General features: G+C 46.5%; 1 protein-coding gene across 3 annotated transcripts in view; it reads left to right on the top strand.

Moving 5' to 3' along the window:
* The first annotated feature begins 12,869 nt into the window (after positions 1 to 12,869).
* SDK1 (sidekick cell adhesion molecule 1) overlaps positions 12,870 to 15,897 on the top strand; it is an 871,941-nt gene continuing 868,913 nt past the window's right edge. For all 3 annotated transcript variants that reach the window (XR_013760645.1, XR_013760646.1, XM_079120438.1), the window contains exon 1: positions 12,870 to 13,441. Coding sequence is in view for 1 of the 3 variants with exons in the window: in XM_079120438.1 (XP_078976564.1) it covers positions 12,871 to 13,441 (571 nt within the window). In the remaining 2 variants the exon portion in view is untranslated. The remainder of the gene's footprint in view (positions 13,442 to 15,897) is intronic.

Below are 15,897 nucleotides of genomic sequence, written 5' to 3'. Positions count from 1 at the left end.
CAGGGTTGAGCACATGGGCAGGGAGGTGGTAAATGAGCTGCATTGGGGCAGACCCTGGAAATTCATCCAGGGAAAAATAAAGTGGAGAGGTCAGCTGTGACCCAAGGAAAGGACCGAGGAGGCACCATGCACTGCTGCTGATCACCTCAGCCATCACAAGGAAGGGCATCCAGCCATCAGATGACATAGCTCATTATTGCTCGGGTTTCTGAAATGCCTCCTCTTCCCTCTTCTGCTGTTCTCCCTCCCTACCTTATACCCTTATACCAGGGATTCCTCTTAACTTTCCCTGTCCCCTTTTATAACTCTGTGCTTTTGAACTTCATCATGTCTTCCACTGCATGTCCCACCATGTCAAGAACTCCCTGCACCCTTTAATTTCCAACTCAGAAACCTCTTTCTCTACGAGGTCATCCCCAACCATTCACCTGGCCATGGCTGCTCACCATTAATGCCAGCTCTCTCTACTCAGGTTACCCCAAAAAATCATGTTCACATGATTTAGTGTTCATCCCATGCACCATGATCTCAAAAGCATGAGTTGCTTCTGACACAATAGGTACTCAATAGTTACTGTACTTATGGGATGCATGCATGGGGAGCAGATCAACTCCCTACCTCAAAACAGACCCATGGAGTTGGAAGAAGTCCCAGGTCAACTGCAATGACACCAGGGAGGGAGGGAGGCTCTCCAATCTGGAGAGGGGACAGCAAAAACACAAATCACACAGCAGAATCCTTGAACAGTATGGAGAAGGTGACCTGCTCACAAGGTCAGAGTACTTGGCAAAGGAGGCAACTCAATGATTAAGAAACACCTTAAAGTATTTTTCAAATGAATGGCAGCTGACTTGAATCTTTCTGGGTATGCACATTGGTATTTTTTTAAAAATCCACTTGGTTTGGGTATAATTTACTTACAATCAAATGCACCTATTTTGAGTGTATAGTTGTGATAAAGGTACACACCAGGTAATCATCATCAGTGAAAAGGTACATATCATGTCCATGTCCTCTGATGCCCCTTTGCAGTCAGTCACTCTCATCCTCACCTTGAGCAGCCGCTGATCTGCTTCCTATCACTATAGATTAATTTGCCTATTTCTATAACTTGACCCTTATTATCAGAGTTGATAAATAAGAGGGAAGAAGAGGTAAGAGGGATCTTAATTTGCTGAATTCAACCTTCTACCTGTTGCTTCTGTCACACCACTGAAAACTGGATATCTCCACTTGTCCCACTTGCAGGGAACTCCCTACCTCTCAAAGCAGACTTTTCAGGGAATGCTTCAAATGTTAGAAAAGTTCTCCCTAAAACTGAATTGCAAATGGCCACAGGACAGGGCTCACCTACTGGTCCTACAGTAGAGTTCAGTACACAGAGTCAGGGATTTGAAGCGGCCCGCAGATCCACCTCCCGTCTTCCCGTTTTATTCCACATATCCTTTGTTCTGTCAACCATCTTACATGAACCTTGCTTGCTCTAGCCTGTGGCTGTGCCTCATAAGCTGTGCCACCAGGAGCTGAATACGTTGTTCCGGGGGATGGTCATTATATCCAGTGTTGGCCAGCAGTCCCTGCTTCTGCACACCACGCTGACCCAATGACAGCCCTGGACCACCACTGAGGGCTCCCACAGGGCTCACAGACTGAGAGCAGCTTGGAGGCTTTTCTTACATGTGTTGCTATTACACCCTGTCCCCCAGCCAGGGCCTTGCACCATGGGCAGCAGGTTTATGGAAATGGTACAGACTTGAAAATACAAATAGCTTCAAAAATGATTCAGGCAACTTCATGGTTGAGAGACCCATGATGGCTTATTATGGCAAACTGGGATGTTCTGTTGTCCATTTCTTGCTTTTCCAGCTCACACCAGGATTAAATAACTAGGTTGGACTAGATAGTTTCTGAGGTCCCTTCCAGCTCTGAAATTTTGTGATTCTTTGTCCTCCCACCAAATGTTCTTTGGTGCCGCTATCAGTCCCAGAATGAAGCCAGCTGGGTCAGAGGCTACCGCAATTGTAATGTTCTCTGAGAGGTAAAGGCGAAGAGAAAGGAAGGAGAGGGCGGGAAGAGGCAGAATTACTAAGAACAGCAGATGTCATTTAGCGTGAGTTCAGCCTCATCTGGGGGAAGACAGTTGCTAGCACCACCCCCACATTAAAACATTTCTTATCACATGTAGTTTACTTACTCATTTGAAGTGAAACATAGTGCTCCCTTTGGCAGCACATATACTAAAATTGGAATGATACAGAGAAGATTAGCATGGCCCTTGCACAAGGATGAAGTGAAACATATTCTTCTTAGGATTCTTAGAAGCTAAAGAAAATTTTAAAGAAAAAATCCACCTATGATTCTATAAAGGAATGACCACTAATATTTTGGTGCATCTTCTCCTATCCATTTTCCTTCCTTCCTCCCCTTCATTCATCCTTCCACCCTTTTAATACATACCCATGTATTCCAAATTGTGTAAGAGAAAAATGGCCTAAAATTTTTCCCATTTAACACTATCTTCACCATGTTCCTTTGCCATTATTCTTTGAAAATATAGATTATTTCACAGTATTCCATGAAGCAGTAAACCATAATGCATAATAATACTTACTTTTAGACATTTTGTCTGACTCTAATTTTTTTCCTCTTACCGCAATGCAGAGATAACCATTTTTGTACAGAAATTCATTTTTATTTGGAGATATTGTATTTTAGAGGTATACTGATCAAAATATAAGTTGGGCAAAGAATATGAACTTTATTAACTTTATTAAGCATATAATATGTATAGGGGAGATTTTATATGTGTGTGTGAGACGTTCCTTTTTCAGATAGTACCTTTTCAGAATGGCAGGGTAGATAAACTCTGCTTCACTTCCTATTTGGATATAATGGAAGAGTAAAATGTAAAAACTATACACAAAACCCTAATTTCTCTCCAAGAACCCTAAGTCCCATAAGCAAGGAAGAAAACACCAACAGTTAGAAAGCAAATTTGAGGTAAAATGCCATAATTGAAAAACCTACATAATAAATGTCCCAGTTGAGGCAGCAATGCCAGGGAGAACAGGGATGTGAGGAAAGGTTCCTTAAGCAAGAATGGCAGTTCTTAGGGATTGTGTCTCCTAAGAAAGGTGCCCAGTCACTCACCGTAGCTGATTTCTAGGGCTGCCCTTACGACATGTCACACAGACTGGGGGCTTATACAGCAGACACTTATCCTCTCACAGTTCCAGAGGTTATAAGTCCAAGATTAAGGTGTGGACAGCGCTGGTTCCTCCCGAGGCCTCTCTCCTTGGCTTGTAAACATGATCTCCCTGTGTCTTCACAGGGTTGTTCCTCCCTGTGGGTCTGATCTCCTTTTCTTACAAAGACACAAGTCATATTGGATTCTATCTAACTAATGACCTTATTTTTAACTCAGAAACTTCTTTAAAGGTCCTGTCTCCAAATGTCATGTTCTCAGGTACTGAGGGTACGGGCTTCAACATATGAATTTTGGGAGCACATGACTCAAACCATCACCTTCCATTGGAGGAAGAACTGTTTTATGCAGAGGGCTTTCTGTTTGCAATCTGATCTCATCAGCATCAAAAGCGGCCTCTAGGCCGCTGCAAAGTATCCTGCCTCCAAGTATTTCTGGGAGTCCTTAAGGAGTGTCAATACTGGCGGCCACAGTATTGCCTGCTGTGACCTGCTCTTGTGCAGTGTGACCTTGCCTCCCCTCATCAGCCCCAACTCTTGAACCTGAAGTGGCCTTCATGACTTGCTTGCAACAACTGAGTGCTGTCGAAGTGATGCTTCCTGACCCCAAGGCCAAGTCAGAAAAGATGGAGCAGCTTCCCAACCCTCCTGCTCAGACGTCCTCACTCAGAATTGGCTGCTGTGTTGTGAGGAATCCTAGGCTGCATGAGGAACCACAGAAATGCACTCCGGTTAACAGTCCCCAGGCAGCCCCGCCTGCAGGTAATCCCAGCTCAGGCCCCAGGCATGAGTTTGATGACGTTCCAGATGATTCCAGTCCCCAGCCATTTCCCTGCTATTGAATTCCTGACCCCCGGAACCTGTGAGCATAGTAAAAATGATTGTTTCATACCACATTTTTGGATGACAAAACTGAAACCTAAAGAGGGATTGTGGCGTATTTAAAGTTATTCAGCTGGTTAGTAGGGCCGCACTAAAACCCAGGCTTCACAATTGTTGATCAGAGGTCCTTTCACCATTTGTCCTGACAACAAATGTTATTGTCTGCAGTGCCCGGTGTGCTGCTTTGGGAACTGGGGAGAGCATGGCCTTGCTTGGTTGTAGCTCCAGAGTACAGAATAAGGCGGGGTAAGCAGATGCTGCCAAATGGCTGGTTACAGTTCAGTGTAACAGTTAGTTACGATTCAGATCTCAGCAGTAACCAGAGCCTCTGCAAGTGGAAGGACCTCAAGGATGATGGGGAGATAGGGAAATGCCGTGTGAGGGTGACTGATTGACTTAGAGAGTGTTGAGGTCACTCACACCTCTCCCTTCCAGGTCTGGGAGTCCATCATTTCCACATTTGGTTCCTGCAGAGACTTAAGAAAACTATTTTCTTTGGTTTAATACTTCTGCTTTTAAATACAATGCTCGTTCAGATCCCTTCTGCTAAGTGTGCATGATGCTTTCTGTACCATTTTTGTTCTGCCCCCGTCCCCTACAATAGCAGGAGGCAGTGATGGGAAACTCAGGCTCAAATCCCAGCTCCCCCTCTCACTGGTTGGGTGGCCCTCAGTAACTGATTTAAATGATCTGAAAGGCTGGGGATAGAGCTCTGTGGTAGAGCACTTGCCTAGTATATGGGAGGCACTGGGTTCCATCCCCAGCACTGCAGGAAAAAATATTATCTGAGTCTCAATATAATGGAAAAACATACTTTCTCTCGCACAGGGATTGCTGTGAGGATTAAAATGCTTATGTAAAAATCAGGTGGAGGGATGTCTGCTGAATCTATTGCGAAGGTCCCTCCCTTTCTCCAAAGTAAATATCTCAAAAGTTCTATGTCCTGTTCTACCCTCAAAGACTGCCAAGTCCCCCTCGCCTCACATTCAACAGGAGAAAAACTTCCCCTGCTAAATTCTTCCAGTGCAGCTGTACCCTCTTCCCCGGTTAAGGCTAAATCTCCACTTCACAGGACATTCTTAGTTGAAGGCCAGAGTTCCTGATCATCAACCCCTCCTTCTGGGTACACCTTTCTATAGGAAAAAAACTCCCTCATGTTTGTACCCATCTTGCCATCTTCTGCCTCACCTTGGCACCATGGCTCTTCCCAATGCCAACTCTGCCATCTCTACCACCCCCTGCTCCTCTAACCTTCTGGGGCTGGCTTAAACTTCCACCGAAACTTCTGTCCTAAGGTCTCTAAGGACATCTTTGTCATGAAATATGGAGGTCACTTTTTCAGTCCTTAACTTTGTGACACTTTGCTGTGGAAGACAGATTGAAGTTATCTTTCTTTGTTTCCTTCTGCTCTGTACTCAACATCCACATATCTAATGATCCCACCTGTGTGCAGATGTCCCACAGACCTGTAAAGTTTAACAGATTCAAAATTGGACTTGGCACTGTCTTCTGTACAACATCCCTCCAATTCTGTCTCTCCACCTGTGTTCTCTCCCTACAGAAATGAAATGGCCACTTCTAAGCTGGAAAACAGGATACATCCTTGACAATGCCCTTTCTTAGTTGTGGGTCCTGGGTGAGCCAGATATCCATCGCTGTGACAAACTACCTGAGAAAATCAACTAAAAGGAGGGAAGATTTAATTACGTTTATGGCTTGTGAAGGATTATGGAAAATAATATTCCTACAAGACAGCTCCCCAAGAAAAATGGATGAACAGTGTGGCTCAGGAGGAGGGAGAGAAAGTTAGCCAGACATCAAACCTCTCCCAATACACCCTTTCCCAATAACAATGTGCCCTGAGGGGATAAAGCAAACTTTCACCCCTTCCCAGGTTCATCCCCAGCATCTCCACCAAAAGCAAACATTTACCCCTTCCCAACCCCAGTGCATCTTGAAGGAAGGAGGCAAATACTGAAATGCTGGGCCCTGGACTTGACCTTTCCCCATTGCAAATTAGCCCTAAACCAAGGCATGGCAAATATTGAAACTCTAGGAAACAATGGATCCCAGAGAAAGAAAAGCAACAGGCAAGATTTGAGTATTCATCCCTCAGGATCTGGATTCTGATCTCCCCAGATAATAATGAATTTCAACCTTTTTACGACTATCCTCCTAAGTTAAAGTTCTAACCTGCACAACTAGCCCCTGACTGCCCAAACTGCACATCTGCAGTCTCCAATGAAACTATAAAACCCAGACTCCTTCTGAAACCTGGGGGCCAGCTCCATACCCAGAAAATGGGTCCTTCTCATGCCTGATCCATGGACCTCGCGACAAAATAAAGGAAAGCTTGCTGATCCGAGGTTTGCTTCCCATCTCCTGCCTCCGTCATTTGTGGGCCATGAGCTTACTGTTTGGCCCCACTGCTGTTGACTTGCAGTGAGAAGAAGCATCAAAGTGGGGAATATGCAAGAAAGCAAAGCTGGTCAACTCACAGTGGACAGGAAGGAGAGGGAGGGAGAAAGGGAGGGAGGGGGACAGAAGAAGATGGGGGGGCAGAGAGAGAGGGAGAGAGAGAGAGAGAGAGAGAGAGATACACACACCAGGGACAAGATATATAGTCCTCAAGGGCAGACCTCCAAGCACCTACTCTCTTCCATTGGCCCCATATCCTAGTTTCCACCATCTCCCCAAAATTCATTCTGTTATGAATCCATGGATAGATTAATACATTGGTGAGTTTAAAGCCCTCATAATACAACCACCTCTCAAAAGCCCCACCTCTGAACATTGCTATACCAGGGACCTTTGGGGGACATTGCAGTTCCAAATCACACAGGTCCTATCTCCTAAATAGCTCCTTAAGCTGCTGCTTCTCTCCCATGCAAGCTGCCTCTGTAATTTAATTAAATTGCAGTAATGGTCTCCTAGCAGGTCTTCTGGTTTCCAATCTTGCCTAACCCCAACCCAGTCCACTGCCTCAAAAATTTTTCTAAAAATGTTTTGGATTATGTAATCCCCTGTTGAAAAGCCTTCGTGGTACTCAGTTAAGAGTCAAACTCTAGGTTTTTGCATTTGGCATTCCCTTCACCAGGAACACCCTTTGTCCTGGCTGTTGATTCCATCTTATTTATCCTAAAGGTCTCACTGTAGACATTACTTCCCCTGGAAAACTTTCCCTGATTCCTCAAGGCTGCAGATCACTTCTCAGATGTTCCTGGAAGTATTTTTGCTTGTCATATAATTACTGTAATTGTTTCTCTCTTGTCTGGCACCAGGGCTGGCCAAAATCAAGTGTTTGATAAATACTTGCTCAAAATTTAGAATGAAAGCAATTACTTTCCACCAATGGTGACCAAACTTCAGTTGCAGGGGAATCACCTAGAGGGCTTGTTAAATCCCAGCCTGCTGGCTCTACCCCTGGAGTTTCTGATTCAGTAAGTAGTTTGGGGAGGTGCTGATGAGGCCGGCCAGGGACCTCACATTAAGAACTGTTTCATGCAATGTCAAGCCCTTTAAGTGAGTAATAGTTACTTTTCAAGGAAGCAGATAGGCATTTCTGGAGGCTTGCTATATTTCTAGTACCTCTCTTTTTCATAGCTTGTTTCATAGGAACATTTTGTGAGATTTTAGCTCCTAAGAATGTTTTCAGAAAACTAGGTGGGTTCTGAGGTAAGGAAAGCACACCTCCCATTAGGGCTTTAAGGCAGCACCTGGAGCTGATCCCGGCTCATTAATGGGTTGCCAGGCAACAGAACAAAGGCGAGACTAAGACTGGGATTAGCCACAGGCAGGGATCTGAGAGTGAACCACTGAGGCATCCTGAGGGTAGAGTTCTCCTCAGGAGAGGACCACAGGGGCCAGGGGCAAGGACCACCCCAACATGGGACTGGGGGCCTTGGTTCGCACGTGGAAGATGCACAATATTCCCATGTGAACACATTCAGATTTTAACTTGCCTTCTAATGGGCTTGGGGATTATTTTTCTCAGAAGAACCATGGAGAACCCATTAGGGACATTTCTTAATGAGTGAGGTAAGAAATGACTTATTAGACTCATCACAACCTACTTTTTAAAAAACAAGCTTTACTAATTTACTATAAAATATATATTCACATTTGAAAATTTTATAAGAATAGGAAAAAATGTAATTCCATGTCTCCTTGAGGTAGAGACAGAATAAATAAGGATAGGTAGAAAGGAGACCAACAAGAAACTGTACCTTTAAGTCTAAGAAGCTGCACGAACACCCTTACCTTCACTCCCCAAGACTGTCCTCCTCCAGAAATAAATTCTTTAAAGGACCTTGAATATTACAGTATTGTGAGTCTAATTAATTGCTACATACTTTGCTAGCTTATATAATGTGTTTCCTTTAGACAAAATAAAGTCAAGGGGAAAATATCTTTAGAGACTTACGGGTATATTCCACACATTATCCATCGACTGGATGACATCAACCCACTCCGGGCCAACCCACTCCGGATCAAGATAGTTATGCTCAGCAGATTGACACCACCCTCCCCTCCACACCTCGGCACTTCTCAGGGTCACTATTTGTCAGATTTCCTTTAAGAAGAAAATCCCATGGGCCCCAAATGAGCCTCACTCTCGAGTGCCTGCACCCCTTCTCTCTTTCACTGTGCATCCTGCTCTATCACGTGCTTTTCTGAAAAATCTTCTCGCTTCCCTAAATAAATCTTTGTGCCTCTGATGTGTCCTGAAATTCCTTTCTGTGGTGTAAGTCAAAAACCTGCCAGGGCCAAGTTGAGATTCTCATCTCCCTCTGGGGGAACCTCCTCATGTCCTACCCAGTGACACCGTGGAGGAAAACCCATTGCGAGTTTGTTATTCATTCTTTGGGGGGCTCAATTTCTTTGCCTTTTCAAACATTTGTTTCCCTTCTATTTCTTGAGAGTTGCCTGTTCATGTTCTTTACTCATTTTCTATAGGAGTTGTTCATCTATTTTTCTTCTTGAAGGAAAGCTACTTGTATAAATATTAATACTTTCTTATAGTACCATAAAGATGATTTTGTTTTTAAGCCCATTTCATCCTAAATCTTCAATTCTGTGAACATACTATTCAAATATTACCTCAAAGTTACCATAAGTGCTATATTTGTTGATCAATTAAAGTTTTTATAGGAGTTTCACATCTGGAATGATGGAATAGAATGTATTAATCTACAGTTGGCTCTATTAGAAAGTTGCATATATTTTCTTTAAAAATGAATTTATATATCTATTATTTAGAAAAGCTTTCTGTTTAATCTCATGGTCCATAAGAGGAATAAAGGCAGAGAGGAAGAAAAGACACAGGGGAGTTATTTTCATCATGCTTATTAAATTCCTAAGAGACACGAAGTGATTATTTAGTGACTGTCAAATTTCAACTTACATAGGAATCATTTGGAGGTACAGATTGGATTCAGTAGGTCCAGGGCAGGCCTGAGAATATGCATTTCAGTCCTGCTCCCAGATGAGTTGGATGGTCCATGGACCACATCTGGAGTAGCTGGGCTTTCCATTGCGTTACATGGGGGAAAACATTAGTGGACTCAGCGATCATTTTAATTCCACTTTATCATGTGTTTGGAAACACTCCCTCTCTAATTAAGCTTATATGCCCAACTTCTTATTCTGGAAAGTAGGAGACAGCCACAGCTCATTTTTTCAAAGAAAAAAAATGCATCAGTATTCATAAAGTAATAGCCTTCTACCTCATGGTCATTTAGAATAATATATGCCCCCCTGCTTTTTTTGGTACTGGGGATTGAACCAATAGGTGCTTACCACTGAGATACAACTCCAGCCCTTTTTATTTTAATTTTGAGGTTGCTTAGGGCCTCATTAAGTTGCCAAGACTGGTCTTGAACTTGCTATCCTCCAGTCTCAGCCCCTTGAGTCCCTGGGATTACAGGCAGGCACCACTGTGCCTGGCATATGACCCAGAATTTTTAAAGGTAAGTGTACAAGTTTAGAATGTTCACTTTTTTTAAACACAGAAGTGAACATTTAGAAAGAGAAAAATCACAATCTATTACAAAAATTTAAAAGCTAAAGAATACCTCAAATATCACCAAATTCAGTAAGATATAATTTTCATAAGTGCCAGAAATATCCCATAATACTTTTTCTTACCATTTTGAACTATAAACTTTTTTTCCCTTTTCAAATGAAATGTTCACTTCTTGAAGCCATGTTCAGCTGGATAAAATTAAGATGAAAGATTAATTAGTCTTTTGGGTAGAAAAATTCCAGCCCTGCTCTGGCTAGCTCCCCTTCCCAACATTATGAAGGAGTTTCTCTACTTTTATTTTTTTTTAGAACAGCTGTAGTCTAAACACTCCTCAAGATAGTAATCTGATGGGTCTTGTAAAAGGCAAAATAGCCTGGCAGGAGAAATGTCTTAGACCAAGACACTAGAGAACTGGATTCTCATTCTAGTTTCAACACAGTTGGTTTGCATATTTTAAACTTTTCTGGCTTTCTTTCTTTGACTGTAAAATGGAGATGATAATAGAGTCTTGCCTCCCCATGATGATACTGGAATAAAAAATTTCCCAGAGGGGTCTCCAGACCTTCTCTAGTAGAGGTGATGTCATTGATCTCTTATAACTTATCATATACTGATCTGGCTTTCCAATTTCCAAGCCAGTTTCCACAAAGCTTTCTGCTAACTGCAAAAATAAATCACAGCAAAAGAGGCTTTGGACAGTTTTTGGAGTATCCTGAAGTCAAGAAGCTATGAGTCATATTCATGCCTATACTGTAAGGGGGTATGGGCATATATTGCTCTCTGAAATGAAAAAAGTTAAGTGTGACCAAACTCAAGGGGTGGGCAGAACAAGGGTAGTTTGTGACAAGCACTGCTGCATTGGTGTGGGGAAAGGGAAACTAGCATTTATTGAGTGTGAATTAGCACTTTGAGGCAACCCTGAGGGGTGGGAATTATTCTTAACTTTTTCCAGGAACTTACAGCCAGTGTTTGCCCAAATTTCACAACTTGAAAGAACAGAGCTAAGTTCTCCAAGCCTCAATCAGCTCCACTGGAACATCTATCCCCCACCCCATCTCTGAGCAAAGCAGAGATGCTTAGAGGTGGAGAAGACAGGATTTGAGCTCCTGACCTTGGGCAAGACACTTTGCCCCTGGAAGCCTCAGTTTCCCCATCTGTATCAATGACAGTCATCTCTCACGCTGGGTAAGATGGTGCTACTGTGGAAGGTTGACCCACAGCGAGCGCTCAATGCATAGGAGGTATTGCTTGTTTTCCTTCCCCTAAGCTTTCACATAACTTTGTCAGTTTGAAGAAGCCCATGTGGCTGGCAGCAGAAAATAAAAATAGCCCTTTCCCGCTCCCAGTCTCAAGCACATATCTTTATTACACCAGGGTCTTAGAAAGGGCACTACTGGGCTCTGGCAGCCAGTGCCCCTTAGGGACCCTCACTATGTTCTCAGAGAACGGGGCGCCTTTGGGATGCGTTTTACTCTTGTGTCTCTTCTAGCACAGGGAAGGGGACAAAAGATGAGACTGGGGTCAGATGTAGTTCCTAATCCACCTCCTCCACTTGGTTGCCGTTCTCGGGCCTCAGTTTCCCGACCTTTCCTTCCCTGTTAAGACTTGTGAAGGGTGGTGCTCAGACCCTAATACCGAGATAGCTCACCACAGGTGCTCTGTAAACAGGCACCAGCTCCCACTCTCAAACCCCAAGTCCCAGTGACCGGCTTTCCACACACCCACCTGGGGTCTTTTTTTGGGCTGGAACAATAAAAACAATACCAACAAGTCTGCATTAATACTTCCTGGACAGCCGGCACTGTGTGGACGCGCTCCCTGTCCCGCGGCTTTCCCCTACATGACCTCATTCAATCACCATCACATGCCCCCAGGCTCCTCCCGGCCAACTCCCAGCAGCATCAGTCTGTCACTCTCCAGCCCTCCTCCTACAAAAATGCTGGCCTCTCAGCTCCAGAGCGCTTAGTTCACCCCATAAACTCAGCTAATGCTTACCACATGCGGCCAAGCGTCCGCGCCCATCCCCAACCCATACCACTCCCACCCCCGCGGACTCCCCAAGCCCAGCGCTGGGATCATTTCCCTGGAAGGCCCTTCTCCCAGACCCGCCCACTGCACGGCGGGAAGCTGCCGGCCCTGCGATCCTCCTGGCCAAACATGACCTTGGACTCTTCTCCAAAACCATGTCCACTCCTCTGAACCGGCTGCGGGGTTGTGCCGTATGATGCCTCTTGTTGCTAGGAATGAAAAAACCCCTTTGCGCTTGTTTCTTGTTTGCAATTACAGCAACTTGGCGCCTAACCACCCAAGCACAGAGTCCGCGGGTGGGAGCAGGGCGGCTCCCGGGATGCGTGGAGGGGCGTGCCCGCATGCCTCCGGCCCAACGACCCAGAAGTATTCGCTCGCTCAGCCGCACCTGGGCGGGTCCCACCTGGCCCACAGCACCTGGGCGCCCGACAGCCACCGGCGGGGCGAGGCGGTGCCACCCTGTCCGCGCACGCCCGGCCCGCGAGCCCGCCTGCGGAGCGCGTGCCGAGACGGCGCCGGCTGCAGTGTCCGCCGCAGGTCCCTAGGGGGCGCAGCCGGCGCGGGAAGCCGCCCGAGCAGAGCGCCGGGGCCGGCGCGAAATTGCAGGCGGGCGGGCGCGGCGAGTTTGAAAACAGGCGAGCGCGAGGGGGCGGGTCCGGGCGCAGAGCCGCCTCTCTCCTCCAATCAGCGGCAGGCGGCGGGCGCGGGCGGCGCGTGCGACCGGGCTGTGAATGGGGCGCGGCGGCCGCGGCGGCCGAGGCGAGAGCCGGCGCGCGGGCGGGCGCACTTTCTCCTCAGCGCCGGGCGGGGGCGGCGGCGGCGGCTGCTGCTGCTGCTGCTCGGCGCCCGCGGACCCCTTGGAGAGCGCGACTGGCCCGGCGCTGCGGCCGCGGGGCGGCGGCCGCGAGTGGCGAGGGCGGCGTGCTGGGCGTTTGCCCCCGACAACTTCTCCCGGCCGGCTCGCGGGCCCGGGACGCCGCCCCTCAGCCCCGCGCCGCTGGCCGGCCGGGCGCGTTCCCGCGGAGGGGCAGTCGCCGCGTCCCTGCCCACCCCGGCGTCCGGGGTGGCGGCCGCGCGGCATGGCCGGCGGCGGCGCGGCGCCCCCTGAACTGGCGGGCCCGGGGCGGCCGCGGGGGAACCCACCGGGCCGCGACCCCGGCGCCAACCCACTGGGGCCCCATGCGGCGCCCGAGACCCTCAGCCCCGGCGCGAGGCGGTGGGCGGCAAAGTTCGGCCCCGGCGGCCGCGGATGGTGGGCGCTGCTGGCGCTCCAGCTGCACTTGTTCCGGGCGCTGGCGCAAGGTAGGTGGGCGCCGGGGACGGGCGCCGCCGCGGGGCGCGGGCCTGCTGGTGGGCTCAGGCGGGGCGGGCTCGGGTGGGCGCGGGCCCGGGCGCCTCCTCGGTGGGCGCGGGTGGGCGCAGGCCGGGGGCGCCGCCGGGGTGGCCCGGGGTGGGCGCAGGCCGGACGGGCTCTGCGGGGGGCGCCGCCCGGGGTGGGCTCCGGCTCCTGGGCGCCGACCCGGGGGCGCAGCATCGCGAACTTTGCGAGCGCTGGGTCCCCGACTTTCCCTCGGAGCCGCCGGGTCGGGGCTGCGCATCGCTCGGTGCCAGGCAGCCGAGGGGTTAATGCGGTGTGCCTTTAATCCGCGCAGGAATCGGAGGAGGGGGAAACGGGCTATCCAGAGAATGCACGGTGTTTGCGTCTCTCTTTTTTTTCCCCCTTAAGCGAAGCCATGTAAGATTTTTAAAGTTGCGACCCTGCCATCCGCTCCTTAAAAGAACGCCCGGGACCTTCCTATTACACTGATTAAACGTGGGTTGATTAGTGTCTGAGCACCGCAGTCTTGTTAACGATGAGTGACAGCGGCGGTGGACTTGAAATGCCAGGTGCCAGTCACCGCGAGCCGCCCTTTCCAGCCCTCTCCCCAGGGCCCTGTCCTCCCCGTCCCCCAAGTCCTGGTTCCCGACCCCAAGTGGGTGCTGTACAATCGGTGGAGCAAAACTTTCGGCGTCCACGGTTTTGCCACTTCGCTTTTTCTCCCTCTGTTGACTTCTATTTAGAATACAGTGGTGATCTCTAAAACGGGGAAAGAGGATCTGCTGATTTCAAATGACCTTTTGAAAACGGAGATGCCATCTCTTGGTGAAAGAGCTTTCCCACCTAAATCTGAATTCTTCACCTAAACCTTTATCAAGCCAGCTCGGTAGCGTCGTCTTTCACGGAAGTTTGCTGTTAAAAATAAAATGTTAATACTCCTCTTTGGTGGGGTCTTTAAAACACATTAGTGAACTCGTTTTGCTGTTAGCTGCTTTAGAAAAATTAACTGTGGTATTCATTACCTGTGTCCTGAAATACTGCCACACTAAGAAACCGTGTACTCTGGGTTTGATGAAAGTTGCCAGCATTAGCTGTGTCCTGTGTCAGGTGAAGATGATTTAAGTGTGCCAATGATTTCAATGTGATAATATTTTAAAGGTCTGAACTCATTTATGATCAGATAGCTCAACAACGTAACTTTTAAAGTAATGCTTATCTAATGCTTTCTGAGTCGTTGTCTCCCTCAAGCTTTCATAAATGCCTCCTTTTGTGTTTTACTGCATGAAAACAAATTGCTGTATTTCTGGTTAACTCTTCCATTACTTGTAAAAATTTGACTTATTTGTGCTTTTTGCTTAATGATTTAGTCTGTGAGAAAAGAATTGAGTCATTTTGTATCATGGAATCTAGATTGTCAGAAGTCAGGTTGGGGTGGAGAAATCTAAGTCACTTAGGATGTACTTTAGAAAATAAGAATGTTTGAAAAAATAAGAATTTTTTGAAAATAAGAATGTTTCTTTTATAAAAAAGTAACTTGCACTTTATAGTAAGACATATTTAGCTATATGAAGATTAGTGTGAAATTCAAATGGGGAAAAAAATCCAGTGGTTTTGGTTTGAAGTACATTGCATTGTCATGGGTTGTGCTTTGAAGGCCATAAAAAGTGTTGCATTTTTACAGCTGAAATATTAATGAAAACCATTAATTAAAATGTAACATGAACTTTGTTTTGGAGGACTGTTTTATTTTTGTTGCCAGTAAAATCATTGGTACCTGTTTTACATTTATATGGTTTATAAAAGTATACAGATCTTTTAGTGTAAAATTTCAAAAAGGTTGTCACAAATTTTAAATTCATTGACAGGTTTCTGTTCTCTGTGCTCTGTGAAATGTGTAATATATCCATCATTTTTTATATCATATTGAAAATTCATATTACAGAGGAGATGTCACCACTTGACAAAAGCTCATGTATCTTGAAAATGAAAATTCTGGTACTGCTATAGAGATTTCTGATGGAATGATGAGTTGGTCACATGCACGGGAATGCATTCTCTTGAATCTCATCAGATAAAATGTAACATTCTAAATGGAATAGTTACCACTAAGTTGGAACTGGTGATAAGTGCCATATTATTACTATGTAGCAGGGTGAAGCTATTCCTAATTGCTCAAGTGTTTTCTCTTGGCACTTTTCTTCATGTGGGTAGGTTTTGTCAAGGCATCCTGGGGAGGGGGGGGGGGGGGGGGGGGGGCAACATTTCTCAGGAAAAGTTACATGTGTATTATTGAAGTTATAAGCAGGAAATGTGTGAAATGCCAGATTCTCATCTTAAAATGTAACTTGAATATGTTAGAGTTTCTTGAATATGTTAGAGTTTCTTCTTCTTACATGGTAATGGGAATTCCTCACATATACTCTGTTTATTGGTGTGTCTG

Source organism: Sciurus vulgaris (assembly GCF_902686455.1).
Source record: "Sciurus vulgaris genome assembly, chromosome: 18".
NCBI classification, from domain to species: Eukaryota; Metazoa; Chordata; class Mammalia; order Rodentia; family Sciuridae; genus Sciurus; species Sciurus vulgaris.
Note: the sequence above shows the minus strand (reverse complement) of the source record. Positions and strands in the feature narration are given on the sequence as shown.